Source organism: Cornus florida, unplaced genomic scaffold, assembly GCF_030987335.1.
Source record: "Cornus florida cultivar Cherokee Brave unplaced genomic scaffold, ASM3098733v1 CherokeeBrave_3.0.0_Hap2_Chr03, whole genome shotgun sequence".
Lineage (NCBI taxonomy): Eukaryota > Viridiplantae > Streptophyta > Magnoliopsida > Cornales > Cornaceae > Cornus > Cornus florida.
In genome coordinates this window covers 6,050,181-6,074,097 of record NW_026775573.1, presented here as the reverse complement: position 1 = coordinate 6,074,097, position 23,917 = coordinate 6,050,181, and the positions used below count along the sequence as shown (strand labels likewise).

Below are 23,917 nucleotides of genomic sequence, written 5' to 3'. Positions count from 1 at the left end.
ATTTTTTGTTTTTTCTTTTTTAAAATTTGCTTTTATTTCCAATTGTACAAAATAACAGACTAATTAGATGTAAACAACTCAATCTCCACACACACAACCTATTTTCATTTTAAACCACTCACATCTTACATAAGCGATGTAAGCTCCACATGCATAAAGACGAGAGATTTTAAGTCGCAATGAAAAAACTTTACTGACTTTTATGTCACAATGAAAAAACCTTACCGTATATAGCTTCGAAGAGTGCAATGCATGGCATTTGTTGCAAAAACAGTCCGAATATGTAAAAAGCAAAGACAAAGTCGACCTTGTAATATAGCTTCAAGGAAGAATACAGTACATCTCATTTGCTGCAAGAACATTACTAAATTTATTGACCTTTTCTATGTTCTAACACAGCAAGTTCTCTAATTCATGTCAGAGTTTAGGAAAAAGAAAAAAAAAATTATGCAACATGACTAGGGATCGGCACTCCCTGTAACACACTTCATCGAACTTTCCACTCGTAGGAATGGTAAAAATTTCTTGAAGAGAAGAAATTCATGAGAATAATGACCTATTCTTGTTGCGCTCCAACCGAGCTTCCCTCTGTCAACAAAAAAATTAAACATCGTTCAATACAGATCTGTAGTAGGTAGCATAGTCTAAGCAAGAAAAAGAATCATCTAATCCCATTCCAACGATTTTACCTTAAACCAACAAAGGAGGTGAACTAAAAGTTGCCCATTTGCAATAATCTATGAAGTATGATCTCATATTACATGCTAAGTTTTGGTGAACCAATTCATCCGAACACACAGATATATGATTCTTTCAACAAAACATGGTAATTGCAAAGTAGCATTAACTAGTCTACCTTTATCCTAGTGATTTCGGATCTTTAACTCCCAATCTTTAAATTAAGGTTTCGAGATTGCTAAAGAGAAGACAGAAAAGAAAAATATAAAATTGCAAAGTAGCATTAGGCACATTTTGAGCTGTTTTCCACCTCCAGTCTACAGGTGGTGCAATGTTCTTTTGTAAGAAGTGATACCATTGCGCGGAGAGAGAGAGATTCAATTTGGTCCCATATGTTTGCCAACAATTTATAGAACCATGGTCCAATATGTAATATGTCATAGTTGTGGACTAGAGATTCCCAAACAATCAGCAGACGCTATATGATGTGATCTACCAAACAAATCATACCACATTTGTTGCAAAAGAATTTTTCCGAAACTTCATTTTTTAGCATACAATGCCCACGTGCACACCGGGGTGCTTAAGCTTCTTTGAGGAAGTAGAAAGAAGGAATAAATGCAAGAATAAATCAAGATTTTAAGAGTGAGTTTTAAGCTATCTGCAGAGGGAAAAGACACTAATGTAGCATTTCACAACGTTCAAATAATGGCCCAATCTTGGTAACACTTGACTCTCGGTATAAGTCAAAATTTAAGATTATTAAAAATGCTCTTCTTTTTTCATGGTGGAATTAATTTTCTAAAATTATATAATCAAATATTAACAAAACAAATTTTGAATCAGAAAGCTTCATTGGCTTTCCACTTATACTTTCCCTCAATCTACATCCCATGTAAATTCTAATTCTATGCATAAATATTTCAACGGGCAAGAACATTACAAACATGCAATTAAAATGTTTTGTGTTGAAATTGGGACTATGAAATCTGCAGCATACAAGAGAGAGAGAGAAACAATGAATTTTATACCTCCTTTTTCTTGCATTCCTTGTAAACATCAAATTGTTCTTGGCATTTACTCTTGTCTGAGTTAAATTCTTCTAAACCTGCAAAGTTTTCATACAAAATTAATATTTCTACCAATGTTTTACGGGGAAAAGGGGGATCACATTTCTCAATAACGGGTAAACAAAAGGGTCAACTCCAAAAGGAATAAAGGCATAGATACTAGCCATCCTTCAAATTGACATACAAGCTGTGTAGAGCCTTAAACTGTAATTCTATATATTAATGATAAATTTCAAAAAAATAGCTGCAACTATAATGATGGAAAAGGGGTCGTCGATCAGGAAACCTGACTCAATCTGGACAGGTTTAAGCATCATGTATTTGGGGGTAGGGGCAGGTTTGGGAGAATATTAAAAAAACTTGAGTCTGGCCTGAGGCGGAATCACTTTGTATTCCACCCTGCCCAGCCTCAATCCACCACAATATGCCTCCAATTAGGTTTCAAAGAACCTGCCTCTCCTCCCACTTGTTCTCGTCTTTATATTTCTCTCCTCTTTTTTTTTTTGTCTTTCTTTTTTTAAACTATAGCACTTAAAAGTTAAAACAGTTTTCTATGTGGATTTGTTTAGTGATTGAGCCTTATTATCAGACTTTTTACAGTTTTCTATGTGGATTTGTCCAGTGATGAGCTTTATTATCAGACTTTTCGCTTCCATTCCATTTGCTCACCATGAATCCATGTGGAAAATGCTCAGAAGGCTTGATCTTTCTGCCATACTGAGTTTCGACCTGGCTAAGTTCCTTTTCTCATATTGATAAGCCACAACTCGAGGTTCTGGTGGTTTAGGATGAATTTTTCCCCCATGTGGCGGAGCTAGAGAGGGGCTACCACACGTCCCTTACCAATCCCATTGCGTCCCTTATGAACATATAAGCTAAGATAGCAATTCCCTAGAAAGCCCATGAACAATTCTATCACGGACACATTTGTACAGAATACAAGGAATAAAGTTCATGGCTAAATAAAGCACTGAATTTTGCGGACATGTCGAGAAGTGTGTAGTAGACAAAAGTTCGCAACTAAATAACATGTTTTTCTAGTAGCAGGCTTATGGAAGGAGGAACATTGGAATTAAAAAATTAATTGTCCGGTAACATGTTTTGAGATGATGGCATTAGGTTTGTGCAACAGTGTAAGTAAAAAAGAGGGTCGTATACCATACTAAGGGAAACAAATTACATCTTTAAATGCACAAGAAGGACCACACACAAAAGAGAGTAACATGGAATCTTGGCAGGACTCATTGCGAAATTTCACTGCATTAAGTTTCCTACTGCATTTCTAGTCTTTGGATCAGTTTAGACAGACCTACTGAGCTTTTATTGGAAGTCATACCTCAACCTGGCTTAGGAAAAAAGTTGCCTTCCAAGCTTACTTGAGCCCAAGATTCCTTAACTTTTAAGCTTAACACCTCCATATACAGTAGCAGTATTTTGAAAATGAAGGAATAAAGACATCTTTGAAGCATATTACTAATGATTTTGTGATTACATCCTCTTTTGAGTGTGATGACCGATGAACCCTTGAATAGTTGTGTACATTATTCTTAGATCAAGATGTGTGAATCTTTTCTTTAGTGAGGTATGACACATCAACATATTCCTCCACTGTACAGAAGTGTTTCAACCCATATATTTCAACTTCTTTCTACACAAAAATTCAACCCACCTACTCTTAACACTCACACTAGTTAGGCAATATTTAATTGCTTATGAGCAAATCAAAAGGAACAAAGGTAAAATATATGGAAAAGACATCCCTGGGGAAATGAACGGGACTTTCCTTCTTTTTCTTTGGATTAACAGGAACAAAAGGAGAGAGGCAACAAAACGATGTTACCAATTTTATCATTATACCAAACAAAATAAAGAATTTACCATTCTTGGAAGGGCAAAACGTTGAAAGAGAAAAAAGCCCTCCTCCTCCTCTTTTCCTCCCACTTTTGGGAGGAAAGAATATGGTGAGCCTGGAGAGGCCCAGCCCCATCTTTCTTTCCCTTTCCCTTTCCCTTGTCCTCTCTCTTCTGCCAAAGTACAAAAAACATATTCATCCCTCACATTCCCTCTGTCCCGCCCCTTTCAACCACTATTCTCTACTAGCAAACAGAGCATTAGAGACAGCTACAAACATTAGTTTAAGAGATCTAACATCAAAACCATGACATAGTTAGCCTACTTTTAACCAAAAAAAAACACACATGCTGAAAAGTCACTGAAAAGTTGACCACTGCAAGCTACAATTGGAGTAAACTATGTGAGTGAAAAGCCACTGATCACAGAATCAAAACTTCAATGCTCTAGGATAGTAAGGATATATTTAACAAAAAAACATGATGATGAGGGTTGTAACAACCCACTCCACCACATGGTATGATATTGTCCGCTTTGGGCCTGAGCCCGCACGGTTTTGCTCTTGGGCTTCACCCCAAAAGGCCTCATACCATTTGGAGGTGACACACTTACATATAAGTACTTCACCTTTCCTCTACCCAGGCGATGTGGGACTGTGCACCCGTAGCTCGCCAGTGTGGTAGCCTGACAGTCTTTGGGGCCCAACGTCCTCGTTGGCCACACTTCCGGCTGGGTCAGGCTCTGATACCATTTGTAACAACCCACTCCACCACATGGTATGATATTGTCCGCTTTGGGCCTGAGCCCGCACGGTTTTGCTCTTGGGCTTCACCCCAAAAGGCCTCATACCATTTGGAGGTGACACACTTACATATAAGTACTTCACCTTTCCTCTACCCAGGTGATGTGGGACTGTGCACCCGTAGCTCGCCAGTGTGGTAGCCTGACAGTGTCTCTCGCACCCGCCCACGGCACACCCGCCCACAGGGTCATCACAAGGGTCTTATTCATCACCATTCTGTTGATTCAATGAATCCTTTATAGCTCTTACATAAAGAAGAAAGCGGTCTTAATTCACAAAGGTATAGAAATAATTTAATGTAATGCGGATATGATCACTCAAAAACATTAAAAATAATAAAATAATAAAAATAAAATAAAAAAGGAAGAAGAAGGAGATCAATTGAGAGAGAGGGGGGGGAGAGGGGGAAGGGAGTTGTCTCCCCATTAAAAACATTTGTATTTTCCCCTCCAGTCTTATTCCAAGCACAACATGGGCTTATTTGCCGACCTAATGAAACCAAAACGCAAAATAATCTATTACCCTTATTATAAAGTAGGGGCCATTTTATCATATAAAAAATAATAATACTAATTTAAAAAATAAATAAATTGGAGCCGTATCATAAATAATCACCTATCATAACTTCCATAGATGAACTCCAATAATATAACACCCTTAAAACATTCTAGATGATAGAAGACTATGTCTAATAACTGAACAACATACTTTTAGTGAGATAGGATGATCTACCAAGCTTGATTACAACAAGCATCAGAAAAAAAAAAAAAAAAAAAAAGCTTTGTGAAATAAATTTGTGTCCCCCATTGATGTTTTACATTGAATTTTATAAAATAAATCTACCATCTTAAATGGAGCTATTAGACAGAATAGAAGCCATCCATAAACTATGTCAAAAATGTTTTATTTTTCCTTTTTCAGGCCTAGAAAAAGGTTACAATAATTCCATACCAAGAAATATGATAAATTTAACACCATTTTGTCCAATTTCATTAGGTATGAATGTGTTAGAAACTTGTTACTCTGTTTGTGAAATAATATTTTCGCCCAAAAAGCTTTTTCCCCAACTAACAATGAAGAAATTGCAACAGGACAATTCAACTTCAAGGAAGCATCCAAATGCACCGTTCACAATTTCAAATTTTATGCGGACCCCAAAACAAAACATTTAAGATATTTTCGAAATTTCAAGCATTTGCAGTTATAAATTTTACAAACACAACTCAGCAAATCGATTTCAGACATGCATCTATGAAAAATATACATAAAAATAAATTGAACTATTTTTTGGATCACGATATTAAAGAGAGAAAAAAAAACTTAAAAAACAAAATGAATTAAATCAAACAATCTGATCGAATGCTACACGAGAATCACTTAAGACAACACATGAGAAGAGTAACATATTACATGAAGAAACAATCTCACACAAGAAATGTCGCAATAATACAAATTTCATTTCAAATTAGGATTTTCCAGGGTTATGCATAAAAAATAGAAAAATGGTCAAAGCTGGTTACGATATTATTATATGTATATATAGAGAGAGAGAGAGAGAGAGAGAGAGAGAAAGAGTACATTTGAGAGAAGCAGTATATTGAACGTAGCACGGAGAATCGGCGATCCTGGCGGCACTGGGATAAGGCGGTGATTGAGTATTCGGAGACGCCATTTCTTTCTCCTCTCTCTCTCTTTTCTTCCGGGAAGTAAATGGGTTATGTTGGACCGTCGTTATTTGGATTTCGGGTTTTCTCATGACTTGACGTGGGGATGGCAATTTATTTCGATCCGTTAGATCTTCACCCGCCCGTTTTTAATGGGATCGATTTGATAGTGGAATGATAAAATAATTGAAAACTCTAAACGAATCGGGACAGAGGTGGTTTTAGCAATGAATTCGTCCCGCCCAATTAATTATTATATATGGTCTTTTTAAATTAAAATATGAAAAAATATATTTACTTTTAATTATAGCTTTTGGATCAAACTTAAGAAAATCAATCATTCTTTTCCTACGAAGAAACTTACCATTATTTTTTATTACCATTAAACATAATTAAAATAAAATGACAAAACTACATCATTCATTAAAGGAAACAAATATGAAAGAGACCATTATTTTTTATTACCATTAAACATAATTAAAATAAAATGACAAAACTACATCATTCATTAAAGGAAACAAATATGAAAGAATTTGCAACTCAGTCCCTCAATTACTCAAATCAAAGGATTTGGCAGATGAGTTAAGATTTCATTAAAAATTTATATAGAAAATTTGTATAGAAGAAACAGGGTAAAAAAGAAGAAGAAGAAGAAGAAGAAGAAGAAAAGAACATGACAAAAGAATGTTACTGAAAAGATAGGCTGATAAAAATTTTAGAAATCATAAACAACGAGAAATTTCATAATTTTAATACATACAAAATGAAAGCATAAAAAGAATTAGGCGAGGGCAAGTGTGGGGTAGTTTAAATTTTTTTTATTAATACAAGATGAAAATATAAAAATTATCGAGGAAGAACACCAGCCCCACATAACTTTAGCAATTGGATGGATGCAGAACCAATTGCTGTCATGTCTTTTCATAACGTTTCTCCTGTATAAAATTTGCTCCGTATTCCTTCTCGTGATAATGGAGATGACAAAAAAAAAAAAAACAGGCAAACGAGTAGTCAAATTCTTTCTTTCTTTTCTTTATTTTTATTTAGTAAAGGGTCTAGTTTCGTCATTTTATTTTAATTATATTTAATGATAATGAAAAGAATAAGTAAGTTTCTTAAAATAGAGAAAAAAAAAAAAGGGCTAATTAACTCATTGCCATCGGATTTAATCCCAAGGCTATAATTAAAAGTGATTATACTCTTTTCTGCTCACTAGGGAGTAGTTGAACACTACTAATATTAATACTCATACTTAATAATTTAAAAGTTGGGGCAATTATCTCAATTTGAACACATTGGGCTAGGTTGTTGTTGGCTTTTTTTTATTATTATTATTTTTAACTCGCTCCATCCTGCAATTAAAAATGACATTGAGCTAGTTTATTTATTTTATTTTTGGGTTAATTACAACGACACCCCCTGAGGTTTGCTATATTGACAGCCATATACAATTTAGTCATTTTTTAGACAAAGACACCCCCTAAGTTTACAAACTTGAACAATGACACCCCATTTTAAAAAAACGGAGCCAAACACAGCCTTAAGTGATATGAAATGTCTAATATGCCCTAAGATATATTTTAATCCTCACCTAAAATGACCAAACTACCCTCGCATCTCATCTCTCTCTTTCAACATCTCATCATCTCATCTCATCTCATCATCTTATCTTTTTCTCTCTCTCAACCCAGTTCCTCCTCTTCTCCCACACCCTCCGAATCCATAAATCAAACCCAAATTTCTCTCTATCTAACACACACACACACACACAGAGTATATCTCAAACCCCCAATCTCAATTCTTGCCCGCCAATTCCATGTCGTAGTTCCTCTCATGGCTGAGCCCTCCACCAGTTGAGCCGCCCGCCGTCATCGAGTGTCGTGGAGTTGGGTTTTAGATTCGTGTGATGGGTGACTATCTCAATTAGGAAAGCACTTTTAGGATGACCGTCGGCGAGCAAAATGGAGTGCTCAGCCGGTGGAGAGCTTGACTGTGGATGGCTAAGTCGCGGAGGACTCGCGGCGGCCTGTGAGGGCTCAGCTGTGTTTAAGATGGCCTTGGCTGTGGGCTACGGGAAGACGGCCTCGGTTGTAGGTGACGGGCTGTTAACACTGAACGCCGGTGGATAGCTTGGCTGGATAAAATCGGTAACAGTTGGCTCGGTTAACTTCAGAACGGTGATGACGGGCGCGGTTGACTGACAGCGGCGGTGACGGGCGCTGACTCGTCAAAGTTGGACTCAGTGGTGGCAAAGCTCGGATGAGGTGAGCGAGGTTGGTTCAGCTCAGCGGCGGTGGCGATGGCAGTGAGCAGACGATGGAGGAATGGACTGCGATTATGCATGGCTCGGATAAGGGCGACGGCGGGACGGTGATGGGCTCGGCTGTGGGCCTGTGGCGGCTTGATGGACTGCGGCTACGGATGGCTCGGATGAGGGCGACGACGGGACGGTGATGGGCTCGTGGCGGCTTGATGGACGGCCGGGAAGAAGGGCTCACAGAATGAATGGGAAGATCTAAAAATTAGAAGAAGAAAGGATATTTTGGATGAGGGTAATTTGGTCATTTTACATGGTCAAAGGGTAAACATGTACTTTCATCATTTTTTGGATGTCATTGCTCAAGTTTGTAAACCTATGGGGTGTCTTTGTTCAAAAAATGGCTAAGTTATATATGACTGTCAATATGGCAAACCTGAGAGGGTGTGATTGTAATTAACCCTTTATTTTTTATCTACAAAAGTATGGGCGAAGATGGTATACCAATTATAAATTCGTTCCGGAATAGGAGCATAATTGGTGTGATGAATTTTCTAACGAAGCGAAGTAAGGTTTAGTAAAACACTCTTTACTCCGTTGCATTGCCATCTTGATGGATTGTCGAATTTTTTTTTCATTTTTTTTTTTTTTTTTAAAAGTGAAAATTACCCACAAATCACACTTTTCTTTTCAATCCTATGGAAATTTTTAAAGATCTTTACTTTTGATTTTTTTGTATTTAAAATTTTAATTCGCTAAATCTTCTATTTATGGACTTCTATACAGAAGTAACATTCATTCAGGACTAATAAGGCAGCATAGAATAAAATCCTTTCTTATTTCTTTTTCCAGCGGAGTGCTATCAAGGAAAATTTAAAAACTATATAAGGAAGAAAAAATATATCAGATTAAGTAGTTCGTACATATTTATTTTAACTTGTTTAATAAATAAGTTGAGCCTTAATCATTTATGGTTTGACTTGTTAGACTCGGAAACATGTTTGTTGATAAATATTCACCAAATCGAACATGAATATTATTGTATGAGTTCGAATCAAAACTCAATTTAAAATTTTGAAACTCAACTTTGCTTGTTTGCAGCCATGTCATGGGACAAACTGGATTGGGGGGAGTCCTTGTCATGGAACATATCATATCCCCCACAAGCATGTTCCAATATTGGAGCCCATGTTATAACGCGTGCACGCTACGCGCATGGAATTAACCTCTACCTTTTTGGGGCTGCCTTTTGTTTCCTCCTTTTGCCTCTCTGACAACTCAAAATAAAGGAACCTACAACAACTTTCCTAACCCAGATAAGCTCTACAAATTTTGTTACTTTTCTTGCTCTCTTCCTCCACTCTCCTTATATAAAAAAATAAATAAATAAAAATTGACACATAGAGAAACACAGAGTTCTCACAAAAGGGTTTTTGATTTTCTCTCCATTTATGCAACTTCGTACAAAATTAATAGCAACCCAAGTCTCAATTGATAAAGTTCATTAGTGGGTGTTCTTGCTTTTTGGTACTGCATTTGGGTGGTGTTTGTTAGGGTATATGATGAGATGGCTACCACAACAAAGTTCATTAAATGTGTAACTGTTGGAGATGGAGCTGTTGGGAAGACTTGCCTTCTTATCTCATACACCAGCAACACATTTCCAACTGTATTTATCTTTCTTCCTTCTTTCAATTTTTTATTTTATTTTCTACTTTTATCCAACTCTATGTGTTTGGTGTGTGTGTTTGTGTGTGATATTAATTTTCCCCCTGTGAAGTGCTTTTGATTTCTTATAGTTATATCCTTTTTTTTCTTTGGGTTTATGTTCCAACTGTATTTATCTTCCTTCAAAACGTTTTTATTTTTTATCCAACTCTATGTGTTTAGTGTGTGTGTGTGTGTGTTTTTTTTTTTTTTCCTGTGAAGTAGTGCTTTTGATTTCTTATAGGTATATCCCTTTTGTTTTTCAGGATTATGTTCCAACTGTTTTTGATAACTTCAATGCCAATGTGAAGGCTGATGGGCAGACTGTGAATCTGGCTCTCTGGGATACTGCTGGTATGATTCCTGATTCCCATCCTCCCTCTACATACACATACACGTGTGTGCGTGCGCGCTTTTAGATATTTGATCCTTCACAAATTGCTGTCTCTTTTGATTGTTCAAGGGTGTCACATTAGGCTTTAGCTATTTCTCAATTATGTTGATAAATGATGAATGGATATGAAAGATTTTGTGGTTGAATTCAAATGTTGAGTAAGGGTTTGCTGAAACTAGTAAAACATTGTTTTTTTTTGGGAAAAGTCTGGTTTTTCCATGTGACATTCCTATTTTCTCTTTTCATCTAAGAGAAATTAGTGGACTATTGCTGCTTCAATTTGAAAATCGCATTGGTGCATCCTATTTTCAACTTTTCTTTCTGACTTTTCTTCAACCAAACAAAGCATACAAGTCTTTTATGCTCTCTAGCTGGATTTTGATGGTCATTTGAAACTTGAAATAAATTGGTCAAAGCCCGGTAAGCAACGTCGTTATCTTCCTCTTTTCAAAATTATTGAAGGGTATTACTTGTGGAGTTATTTATCCCCATCTTTGCAGTTAGTGTAGTCTTATTATCAATTGATCATCAATATATGCATTATACACATTTATCCAACACTAGGAATGACAATGGTCATTGGGGTATGGGAGGGTCAAATTTATGCAGCCTTACCTCTACACGTTGTTTGCTGTTTCGGACGTATGACTTCTAGATCATAAGGAGCAACCTTATCATTGCGTCAATGCCCGCCTTCAATGTTGTATAAAACTATTCCCCTGTTTTAAAGAAAAAAGCTAAAGAAATGAAAAGCCATCATTCTTGGAGTAAAGAGTTATTGGTCAAGTTGTCAAGTCTTCTAGATGATGTTAATAAAGTGATTGTCAAGTTATTTTTCAAATTTTCAATTATTGACACAGGTCAGGAAGACTATAACAGGCTGAGGCCTCTTAGTTATAGAGGAGCTGATGTTTTCATCCTTGCCTTCTCTCTCATAAGTAGGCCTAGCTTTGAGAACATAATGAAAAAAGTAACTTCTTTTTCTTTTATCTATCAATTTAATCCATCTTATGGTTTATTCTTTCATTATATAGTCCAGTACACTTATTCACATTTCTAATCATATCTTTGTGTCTTCTTTAATTTTCTTTCTGCTCCTTTTTATGTTGGAGAAGTGGGTCCCAGAGTTAAGGCATTATGCTCCATCAGTGTCCATTGTGCTGGTGGGGACCAAACTAGGTCAGTATTCTTTCTTCATGCACAATTTTGTTACCTCTGTAAATTGTTATTGCTGAAAATGTGCCTTTGCTTTTCAATGACGTTTTCAAAAATGCTTTCAAAAATGTAGTGCATTTTTCTGAAAAGAACTAAAAGGCGAGGTGTGGTAAAATTTTCTTTCTCCTTTTTGAATAGCAATCATTTTTTTTTTTCAAATTTAAGGAAAAGATTTTGAAAGTAGTGCTTGTCAACTTCAGTGATTCTGCATTGCAATAATTATGGGAAGAAAAAGATTCCTGCATGCAATATTTACATATATGTGGGCACATACATACATAAAATACATATTTGTAAATGTGTGTATATATATATTCATGCTTCATGTATTATTGTACATATGTACATAAAATTAACCCCTAATTGTTGGGATCAAGGCTTTTGAATTGAGTTGTAGTCCTTATTGTGTACATTCATATGAACTGAAGTAGGGCGCAAACTAGCTATTACTAAATGATAGGTTTAATAATCACTAGTAATTACAAATGTTAAGTGGAGGCTGATTCTAAGCCCTTTGCTCCTCTTCCCCTCTCTCTCTCTATTACCTTTTTGTGTCCAACAAAGTTCGTTCTTTTTGCAGATTTGAGAGAAGATAAGCAGTTCCAAATGGATTATCCAGGGGCATTTACTATTTCCACTCAACAGGTATGTATTGTATACTGATCCCATTTTCTCTTCTAAGAACAGTCGAGTACTTTAATGTTGTATTTTTACTTCACTGGGGCTATACGAAATGGAACCAACATATCAACTGGAATTTGACTGTGCAAAGCATGTTACTATATGAATGCCCCCTCGCATACTCACATTTTACCTAAAAAAGGAAGAAAGGGTAACTTTGCGGGTGGGAAGAGTAGTTAAAAAACTGAAATTTTGCTTTAATCTCATTCTGTTTTTGTGGTAACCGAAGGTATGAACAAAAATAATCAAGAATTAAATCACAATCTACTCTGAACCACCTCTTATCTCTGCCAGGTTGAAAAGCTAGAAGCTATTAGAAATTGTGTAATGGCAATTGGATTGTTCAAACCTAAGGAAAAGAAAGAAAAATTGAGATCTTACACACCATGCCCTGTCAATAAATATGTTGATTCTGATCTAGACCATATAGCAAAACCAATTTACTCCATTGGTTATACATCTTTCTTTGGTGCTAAAACGACTACATGAAAAGTTCACTTGAAGCACTGCAAAAATTCAGGATTTTTAACTTTTTTTCCCCCTAAATTACTGATTACAGGGTGAAGAACTAAAGAAGCAAATAGGAGCAGTGGCATATATTGAATGCAGCTCCAAGACACGACAGGTTGTCTCACAAATGCATATATTCTCAGAAACTTAAAAAGATTCCTGTTGAAGTAGTTCACTATTTACGTAATTTCTATTAACATGAGGAGGCCAATTAAAACATTGAATGTTGCCAAGTAACTTCTGGGCTGTGCTTTTTAGGTCCATTATGTGTTATGAGCATCATATAGTCTCTAATTTGTGGCAACATCAATGAAGCAAATGACTCTTGATGGGGGCAATGCTCGCTTTGTTTGAGAAACCCTTCATCGAATAATGTGCATTGAAATTGTCAAACTAAAACATGACCAAGAAACTAAAGTTAAAAGACTCTCAAAGTAGTTTTCAGTTGCACCCTTTGCTTGAACCCGACAAATTCGAACAGAAGACAGGAGCTAGCTGACGATTAGTTAAAAGGTCACAAATATGAAAGGCAGTATAAATGAATCTAGACTCTGAAAAAATCAATATATCCTTTGCAATATATACATATTTTTGCATTTAAGAATTAAACCATCAGTTTCAACAAGAGAATCTTTGAAATTTAAACATTTGCATATATATATATTGTTGTATTCAGTTTAAGTAGTAAAAGCACTGTCCAGATCACTAAAAAATCATAGGATAGGAGCCACTATAAGCCATCCTTTCATGTATTTTGAATTACAGCCAATTAAAGTAACTCAATTTGAAATGCAGAATGTTAAGGCTGTGTTTGATGCTGCAATCAAGGTGGTTCTCCAGCCTCCAAAGCTGAAGAAACAGAAGAAAAAAAGGAAAGGCTGCCTCATACTTTAACGGAATCCATTGAAGTGATGCTGATGTTCTGTTGATGATGACTTCCTTCGTGCCTCAGACTTTAACTGAATCCATTGAAGTGATGCTGATGCTCTGTTGATGATGACTTCCTTCTTGATTGCTCTATCCGTAATCTTATCTGCCCTTCCTTCTCTTCTTTGTGGGATATGTTTTTGTTTTTACTTTTGTTAAATGAAATACTTTTGTGCTACTTTTCTCATGTGATATATAGCAAGCTTGATTCATGTGCCAGTTGCATTTCATGACTACTATTTGAAAATAGGAAAGCAGCACACAACTTGAATTATGCTCATTATCCTCACAGACAAGCCAAGCTTGTGCTCGCGTGAAGTCCTATGTGGCCTGGGAGAGAGGCTGTTGGCAAGGACTTCTTTAATTGTGTAGATGTGTTTTGAAAACCGTGAACACATATCTACATAAACATACATAGCGGACCAATGTAGATTAGTTCCCATAAAAAGGTGCTCAGGCTCCTCTCATGGATGCCTTTGAACATAATTTTTTGGGCATAGTTCTCTAAATGCTCAATTAAGGCATTATAAGTTTTCATCCAATGAGATATATAAGCTATTAATAATACATTCATTCCTGAAGAAACAAAATCAGGCCTCCATAGTCCAAACTCCAGTATTAACCATAGACACAAGTCCAGAAACTGAAGTCCTAGAATTGAATTTAGCGGGAGTGACATTGAACAATTTCAAGTAAATTTATTTTATCAAAATAATGAATACAAAAACTTAGATTGTGATTGAAAACATTTTTATAAACACATTTATAATTTTCCTCAACCAAGTTTCATGTTTTGAAAGCGTTGACAGCCCCACTCTCATTCTCCAGAATAACGAGGGCAAAGGGTCTTCACTTGTACTGTGAGTTGCCTATGGACTCGTACGAGAGAGCATCTCATCAATCATACTCTCATCGTGCAGAATTCTCCTAGCAAGAAACGATGATTAATACTCGTCTTTACCATATCTCCTTCTCCTTCATTTAAACTTGTTTATTCATGCTAGTTCAATGCTATTAATTCCTGTATTCTATTGTTAATTTCTAAAATAAGGAAGTTTATTCATGCTAGTTCAATGCTATTGATTCCTGTATTCTATTGTTAATTTCTAAAATAAGGAATCAAAAGTAAAAATCATGTTCAATTAAGTAATTTCACTTTTTGACTTCAAAAAAGTACTTACTCTTTTAACGAAGAAAAGAGAAAGTGACAATTTGATACTTTCTTTAGTTTCTCCATTATAGACAAAAATTACTTTCTCCACTTTAGTATTAACTGATAAAATCAAATAGAGAATACAACTTGTAAGATTGGTTTTCTGAGCCAATTCTTTTTCTTTCTTTGATTAATTCTACCCCAAAATAAATAGTCCCTTTCTTATTACTTGACTTAATTATTTGACTTAACTTTCTAAAAATAAAAATCCACCTCAATTGTGATAAAATCATGAAAATTCTTTCGTGAAGTATAGCACTTAACCATACTGTAATTTATTGTGTAATATGCACAAAAATATAAGTGTATATATATATATATATATATATATTCTCACGGAAGACATGGAGGTATTGTAATTTAACAAGGACTGAGAAATACACATACACACACAAATATGTACAAAACAATACTCTCAATATCAATGTGATAGAATGCCGTGTGTTTGTTTTAAATTTTAAATATAAGAAAGTGAGTTAAAGATTTTTGTTTTTTCTCTTTACAAGTTTTAAATTCAAAATACACACATAATATTATCCGATCAATGTGGAGAGGAGTCTTGTTCAAATGTATATTCTAATAACAAGAAAAAACGACAAAAGATTAAAAAAATAAATAAAATTGATTCTGGTAAGCCAGTGGAAGGGTTCCTTGAAAAGTGACTAGCAATCACACTACGGTGGAGTCAGAAATTTTAAATTGAGGCTAAATGGTGATATAAAGTTAAATTTAATAAAAAAATAAAATAATTATAAATTTTTTTTTTTCAGTCCATTAATAAAATTGTCATTGTCCAGTATATATATATTTTTCTTTTGTCTCTCTTTAAATCATAACAAATAATTTATATGCTATATATATATGTATATAGTACTAACACATTTTAGCAAGACTTGTAAAATAATAAACACTAATATTATTAAGTTTGAATTTTTAAAGGCAAGATAGGTTCAAAAGAGTTATAAATAATTTATTTCGCAAACTATCTTTAATTTCCATAGACAAGTAACTATAAATGAGAACTTTATAAAATTTTGGGAGGTCAACTTTAATTTTCTTATACAAAATTACCATTAATAATCATGAATAATTACTGTAAATAGAATTCTGAAAAATATTTGGGAAACCAAATTTAATATTCACTACAAAATTACCATTAATAATCATTAATAACCATACATTATTATTATTAATAATTTTTTTTAAAAAATTTGGGGGTAGGCTCCGCCCCTAGGTTGGACATCATTGGGGGCTTCCCTCTCCAAAATGAACTGCATTCTCGGGTGAACTTCTTCTTCAAGGTACACATAAGGGGAGCCGTTGCTTTCCTCTGTTACCATCTCCTCCTCACTGTAGATAGGGAAAGCACTCACCACAAACACCTTCCGGGATCCGGTCAGCTCTGCTGGCTGAATTCTTTTCCTCTGAGAAAATGAACTGCATTCTCGGGTGACCTTCTCTTCTTTAAGGTCTCTGTGCACAGGTACACATAAGGAGAGCAGTTGCTTTGGTCAAATGAGTATATGACTAACTTTTTCCAGCACATGGACTACAATTAAGTAAACTGAAAAGGAGGAAATTCTATACATCAACTCAATGTTTGGAGAAAAAGAAAAGTAAAATAAACGAGAAAAGCCAAATTAATGTTATGCCTACAATAAATGACCGGGAAAAAAAATACCAAACATGAAGCAGAAGCAGCAGAAACAGTGAACTGAGAGTGGAGGAGTCCATAGTTGTTGTAATTACACAAAAATGGTAGGCATATGACAAATTATAATGATTTTTTGTTTTATTATTTCTAGATAAGATAGTTATATCAATTGATTATGATCCAACTAGTTAAGAGGGGGGAGAGATTAAAATTAAAAAAAGAATTGAAGAACCCACTAAAATATTCTGCTAAAAACGGAGGCAGCATTCTAAAGATGCTTTCCTCCTAATTTCCCCAACTCAATCCCCCCCTCCTCTTTATGGCCTCTGGCTTTCCGGATGAATAACCTAATTTTGGCCTCAGTAAAATGACCGGGACAACACAAAGTAGAAAGCTTCTTTCCCTGAAGTGATATCAACAGCTTAGTATTTCATGTGATGTATGAAATACGACACTTCAGCTGAAAAAGGCCCAAATAATAAAATGAAACGAAATTGTCCTGCCACTACCCTATCACCATCATTTAAGTTTTTCCTTCTGCTGCCACTATCACTATCTCTACCTTTTCCTTGATCCCTGCCATCAACACCCTCACCACATTCAACATTCACTACCACCAAACTTTCATCAATGGTGCCACTCCACAATACTGCAACAACTACGACTGCATGGTACCCGCCAGTTGCCACCCCTACCAACAACACACCTCACATGCATCCCAACCCCAATCCCAACCCCAACTCCGACCTCCTTCATAACCATTGTCTGTAAGTTTTTACAAAGAGCATAACAAAATAAGGACTAGAACAGTGCACTAGGCTACCGCCACTGCAGAGTTTGAGGAGAGTCTTACCTCCACATGTAGAGAGGTGGTTTTCTGTTTCAAACTCATGACCTCCAAGTCACAATGGAGCGACCTTACCGAGAGGTGGTGGAAGGGGTGGTGCTGGCTGGACCTGCATGCTGTTCTAGCTTCTAACCGAACAAGGGCGGATTCCCAAGCCCAAAGTTTCAGTCGAGAGCAAAGTTTCAGTAGCTCCCACAGTTCCAATCATTTCGGTCTTTAGCTAAACCAAAACCCCCCTCTAACGTAACGGGCGTCAGGCCATGGCCGGCTCTCAAAGAACATACCGAAACAGTGACGCAAATTTTTTTATTTTTTTATTTTGGATCCTCATTTGAGTTTCAGAAAATATTATTGTGACAATCGCTTCTTCACTATAGATATGCCTCCTAGATCATGTTGATAACTTTATATGCCCCTGTACAATTTGTCTTTATTCTATCAATTTGTAGTTCCCACACTCTACCAACAAAATGAAGAAATATATAATAATAGACAAGAAGAAGAAGAAGAAAATTCATTCTACAAATACAATTCACAGCCCCAAAAGATACATAGGAGTACTTGTGTCGTTTTCGTTCTCTTTTCGTTTTTATATTTATAGCAGTTAATCGGACCTTTTAACTTTTCCACTAAATTGGCACAGGGCTTTAAACTGCTAGACATGCAGATGGTACACTAGTTTATTAAAGAAAAGAAACCAGTTTGAATTGGCCCTACCTAAAATACTCACATCAACACTGAATACAATCACGAAAAGTAAATAGAAAATATTACACAAGAAAGTTAAAAGAGTTCATGAGATTTTACTTGCTCAAACTTAAAAGTTTTGTCCATAATTAATATTTGGGCTCATCAACCTCACCAACCGGAATATCAACAGGGCCTCTGGAAAAAGATCCATCCTGTAAAATAAACTGAATGAATCATTCATTAGAAAAGAAATCAAGGTGAACATGATAAAACAAAAATTTATCTGTTACTCCATAGACTACCTAAAGGAGATCCTATCATCATAATATATCATCCATTAAATGAAATTCATTATAATATTTTTCGAAAATATTATGATGACTACTCAAATTTCTTTTATATACTTCTTATCATATTTCAGAGTTAATCTTTCAATGTCTTAGTTTGTTACCATAATTTTTTGCTAATATTTTTTTAAAATAAAACTTAAATAGAAGAAAATCCAAGACCGCACTATACTCCTGATTAATAACAATGACATAAATTACCTGAAGTTTTGTCCATAATTGTAAATTAACTAAATTAACTGATCAAGACTTGCTCAAAAATAAATAAATACGTAAAATGCCCAAGCAAGCAAATATATATTATATATATACATATTAAAATGAAAAAATTTCAAAGGAAATCATGAACAAGATGTAAAAGATGCACAATATGCTCATAGCACATAACTTAAGAAAAACAAGACCAGCATCTACAAGACTAAAATAATGTGTCCTCTACAACGGAATGCAAGAAGACCAAAATGTTACTTAAGTAGTTTAGACCCCATAATATTAAACCCTCTAAATACTAATTAGGGACTCGCCTATTATTTTCTTTTCAAATAAAGCATTAAATCAAAAAGAATAAAGTTTTACAAAGCACGGGATCCTTTGTAACATCAGATCTATTAGACCACTAGACAAAAGCAATTTCTACTCACAGCATTTTCTCTCTCTTTTCTTTTCTTTCATTTTTTTTTTTTTTTTTTTTTTTTTTTCTATAAATAAATCCCTTTCATTTCTGTAAGAATTGAAGAGTATATATTACTTGAAGAAATCCCCACTACAATATTAATGAGTCAAAGTGTTATTAGGACTTCTGCGTTGTTACCAACTGAATCAGACACTCCTGTCAAGGGTGGAAACTGGCAATGGCTAAACCTCTAGGAAATCTTATAGTATGAATTTCGGCTATGTGTTTCAAGTTCGGCAAACTCTAATTGTTATCATCAACCCCATCATGCTAAGCTAGGCACTGCAAAAGTTACCAATTTAGAACATATCAAGAAAATGTGATGCAAGCTTAACAAACTCTTTTGCTTTTTTGCTGAATCAAAATGGTTTTCATTGATGAAATAGAAGAAGACAAGGCAACGGATGACGTCTCTTTCACAATGAAGGAAAAAGGGGAAAAGGAAAACCCACACAAACACACCAACATTCCCCAAATTCCCTAATACAGTGCCAAAGTTTCCAAGAGACTTGACTCCCCATCCTAGCATCTAAAATAACGGTAAAGTTGTGAACCAACCTGCATTACTCATTTAATATGCATATGTGTGGTTTTGTTTTTTTTAATTATTAATTTTCAAGCTTAAATATTGGAAACAGACTCTTCATTTTTGGGTTGAGGGGGTTATTATTTGGTAATTCATCAAAGAAATTCACCTAATCCTACCTCGAAGTAAACAAGACCAGGCTCCATGGCCATGAGATCTTCTTCCATCACATCACTTCTCCCGAAGTCAGAAGACTCGTATTTTGGCAAAACGTGATTCGTCAAACTTCCATGAAATGTCTCCTTTGCATCTACATCTATAGAATTTCCTTCACTTCTACTGCTACTGCTGTTCAGCCGTTTTCAACTTTTCACCATAAGGATTCAATGTGACCCAATTAATTCTTCGTTGGATTTGAGATTTCTGCTCTCCAAGGGGGGAAGGAACTGCTCAATGCGTGAAAGAGTACAAGAGTCATATAAGTTTTTGTTCTTGTTTCCAATCTCAATTGGCTCTATTTCAGCAGTAATGGGAGAAAATACCGCTCCCATTCCCTTTCATGTTCCACTGAGTCACTGACACTGCTTGCAATGTATTCCGTAGTGGACGGATTACAGGTTGCCGAAAAAGAAAATCCTTGTCATTAGGCTAAGGTACAAGACACCAAGACAAAGCCCTATAACACAAAACTATAACTTTTCTTATGCCCAAAGCTGACTTGGTTTCGGTTTTAAATTTTGCGGGATCTTTGGACAACCCCAATGTATTCAAAACTTTAATTTTACCTTACTTTCAAAATTGAGATCAACTTTATTTAGAATACCTGCCAGAATACAAATCCGACCAATCCATGCCTAGGCTCCTAGCCACAACAAATCTCCAAATTTGAAGGCTCGTGAAGAGGCCGTAAAGTGGATTTTCAAAGTCAAAGCCCATTACGGGGTTCACACCTCTTACCGCTATTCTTGCCATCAATTATCTGGATAGGATCCTTTTTAGCCTTCATTTCCAGAAAGATAAGCCATGGATGATCCAACTTGTAGCTGTGACAGGTCTCTCTTTTGGCTGCAAAGGTTGAAGAAAGCATGCAAAAATATGCTTAAAGTTTCTATTTGAAATCAACCAGATCGATTGATAAGTTCACTCACCACAAATCAGCCTCTCAAATTCTCAATCAATTGCTTTGCACAGGCATAGGACCTCTGCTTCCAAACAGAGCCAAAAATGCAGGGGGAGGCATCTTCATTTAAGACATCTTCATCTTCATTTAAGCAGGATCATATTTCAATATAACAAACAGAACATTTGCAACAGTAAGGAAAATAGACTTGTAGGAAGAAGCAAATACGGTATGCCAACTCAATACAATTTGTAAATTTCTCCTCTTTCTGATAAAAATAAATAAATAAATAAATAAATTTTCAGAAATCCATAACTCATGGAGATGAATGATACTCAAAGTTCAAGTCACAGAAGAAACACTATTTACATATGCAGAAACAATATTTCAAAAACCACCTGCCAAAACATAATTTGCATAATAAAACCAAAACCATCAAGCAGCATATGTATGCATGCGTGTATGTAACACTCCTGACCCAACCAACACGTGTATCCTGCACCTCACCTTCAGGAAGTGACAGGAGATAATGGATACCACTCTCAAGCAAACTTTACATAATTAAATAACGGACAGAGAGCTCCAATAAAACCATCCTCAAAACAGCTTCCACAACAACAACAGAATTAGGCAATTTACATGGCCAATCCCATGCATCCGCATGAAAACTAAAAGTTACGTCGCCCCACAATACCACTAGACTGCTAGACTATGCATATACAGGCAAAAACTGAATTATTTTAATTCGATTCCAATCCAAATTGTGTTCTATTTTTTGTAGGATATATTTGTTTGGGTTATTTGTAGATATAACCACTTGGTAAGAACCAACTCATGAATTCAAATACAAATTTGACGCTCAACATTAGGTACAAAAATGAACTGGAAATTGCTTCAGATTCACTTGATTTGACGGTCTAATGGTACCTGACCAAGAGAAAGATGATCCATCACTTGGAGTCACATCAGCCAATGTCTTATACTAATTAGCTATGAAGTACCATAAGATCTTGTCCAAATAAACAAAATTCAGGATGGCAAAAAACTATGGCAAATCCAACCATTAGTGGAACGATTTGACTTTAAAGTAAAATGGGAATCTCTCTCCAAACATTTTCTAGCTGACCTCATTCCCACTGAAACCGACTTAGAGACAATGATCTTCAGTTGAGGATGACATGGTGAGCCCAAGCAGAATAATAAGGACCATGGAAAAGATTTTGGGACTAAAATGCGATGGTGTGTACTAAAATGACAAATCTAAGTACCAATCTTAGAGTTCTTCAGCAAATCATACATTCCCAACTTAAAAACATAATCAATTGGAATTGAATCATCAAGCATATATCAAATGCTAAACATTTCCTGCACACACACACACACACTAACACACATATATATATATACACATAGAGAGAGAAAGAGAGTAACTACAAAAAGGTTGACGCTATGTTAAGAGTACAGATGCAAAACAATTATAAGCACAGGAGCAAAGTAGTTAAAGTTGAAAAAACATTTTGAAATGGGCATTCATTCAAACACATTACGTACAACCCAAACCATGCAATGATAAATTACAAAAATATCAAAAACAACATCCAAAATTATACTATCATCATCATCATCCTTGCCTTATTCCCATATGAATGGGGTCAGACACATGAATACTCTGTCTCCCGTTGCCTATCACCTTAGCAGCTGGATTTTTAAGCTCAGAAGCATGTTCCAGAGACAAATTTTTTAATTAAGCTACAAACACATCCTTAAACAGAAAAACAAAGAATCTAAACTTTTGAGAGCAGATTTCAGATCAGTTTCTTCTTTATAGTATGCATCATCAAAAGCAAGCTTCGCTTTAAGGAACTCTACCTAAAATTCGATTTAAAAACAAACTCATGGTTGAGGATTTATGATTCTGTGAAATACTAAAATGTCAAAAACCAACCAGCTAATAATTATCACAGTATTGATCTAATGAATCAAACAGCAGCTAGGATTGGGCAATCATAAGTGTGTTTGATAATGTGCTCACAAATGCATATACATACACATATACTTGTTGATTTAATAGATCTAAAACTAGCAATGCATGGATATAAAAGAAGAAATTTCAAGCAAAGTGACTGAACCTATGGCAAAAACAAAGGAAACAAATAGTAAAGTAATTGGGAAACAATACCAACCAACTCATTGATGATCGATAATTCGATGGTCAATAAATTTCAAGCCAAGTGATTGATTCAATGATCAATGCCATTAGAATCGAAGAGGATGAATTTGATATCGGGTTGGGGCAGAACAGATTTTGGATGAGCGAGAGAGAGATAAGTTTCCCAATTCTCACAAGAGGAGACAGAGAAATGAAAGGGGCTGTTAAAAAAGAATATAGACCACACGAATTCAGGTTAAGAAAAGGTTTTAGGTGGCAGCTAACCTTTGGCCTCTGTAACCTTTTCTGTGTGTGAGGTACAATTAACGTATGAATATTCACTTTGTCCAGCCCCTAACAATAATTTTATTCCAAAGGAAACAAAATCTCAGTGTGCCTTTACTTGTCCCATAGAAGCATGCAAATTTGTAAACAAAACTGTAAAAGAATATATGTTTTTTCTATCATTAATAGGACATTGAAAAGTGAATTATCTTTCCTATTTTGTTATCTGAAAAATGTATTTCAAAAATAATTGAAAAGAAAACATAACATTGCCTTTTCTTTTAGCTTTATTTTCAGATAATTGTTTTTATAAAGAATTCAACACAACAATTGTTCTTGTAGAACACATGTATCTTTATTTTGTTTTCCTTCCACCGGTAAGGAGAACGAGAACGAGGAAGGATCCTCTGCGGTACATTATATCTGACTTTATAGGCCCCGGGGGGAAACCAACGTATACGTAAGAGAGTCTTGTTATAAGCCCCTCATTTAAGTATTCAACCTCAAACAAAATTTTAAGGTCAATGCAAAAGATGATCCACTAAAAGAACTTTCCTTGTTTAAAAATCAACTATAGACAATGGTAATGAAGGTGTGATTGATGGGGCTTTGTATGGTGGAGAGAAGAGAGAGTTGGGGGGTTTTGGTGGTGCTGTA

At 35.4% G+C, this 23,917-nt stretch overlaps 2 protein-coding genes and 1 long non-coding RNA gene across 4 annotated transcripts; 1 reads left to right on the top strand and 2 right to left on the bottom strand.

Annotated features, from left to right (window-relative positions):
• Positions 1 to 284: 284 nt before the first annotated feature.
• Positions 285 to 6,157, bottom strand: LOC132299197 (uncharacterized). The gene is made up of 3 exons (XM_059795684.1): positions 5,980 to 6,157; positions 1,710 to 1,786; positions 285 to 588 (listed from the first exon to the last, which is right to left on the bottom strand). The coding sequence occupies exons 1-3, from the start codon at positions 6,155 to 6,157 to the stop codon at positions 541 to 543; spliced, it is 303 nt and encodes a 100-aa protein (XP_059651667.1). The 3' UTR covers positions 285 to 540.
• A 3,441-nt stretch (positions 6,158 to 9,598) lies between these two features.
• Positions 9,599 to 13,968, top strand: LOC132299194 (rac-like GTP-binding protein 5). Of its 2 annotated transcripts, XM_059795681.1 has the most exons (7): positions 9,599 to 9,991; positions 10,296 to 10,383; positions 11,284 to 11,393; positions 11,539 to 11,602; positions 12,219 to 12,283; positions 12,879 to 12,944; positions 13,625 to 13,968. In XM_059795681.1, the coding sequence occupies exons 1-7, from the start codon at positions 9,890 to 9,892 to the stop codon at positions 13,721 to 13,723; spliced, it is 594 nt and encodes a 197-aa protein (XP_059651664.1). In that variant the 5' UTR covers positions 9,599 to 9,889; the 3' UTR covers positions 13,724 to 13,968. The 2 variants fall into 2 exon arrangements, with proteins under 2 accessions (XP_059651664.1, XP_059651665.1); XM_059795682.1 differs by lacking the exon at positions 12,879 to 12,944.
• Positions 13,969 to 16,069: 2,101 nt separating this feature from the next.
• Positions 16,070 to 23,378, bottom strand: LOC132299193 (uncharacterized). The gene is made up of 4 exons (XR_009480035.1): positions 23,010 to 23,378; positions 20,855 to 20,967; positions 18,278 to 20,771; positions 16,070 to 16,533 (listed from the first exon to the last, which is right to left on the bottom strand). It is a non-coding gene; the product is annotated as an uncharacterized LOC132299193 (long non-coding RNA).
• Positions 23,379 to 23,917: the final 539 nt, after the last annotated feature.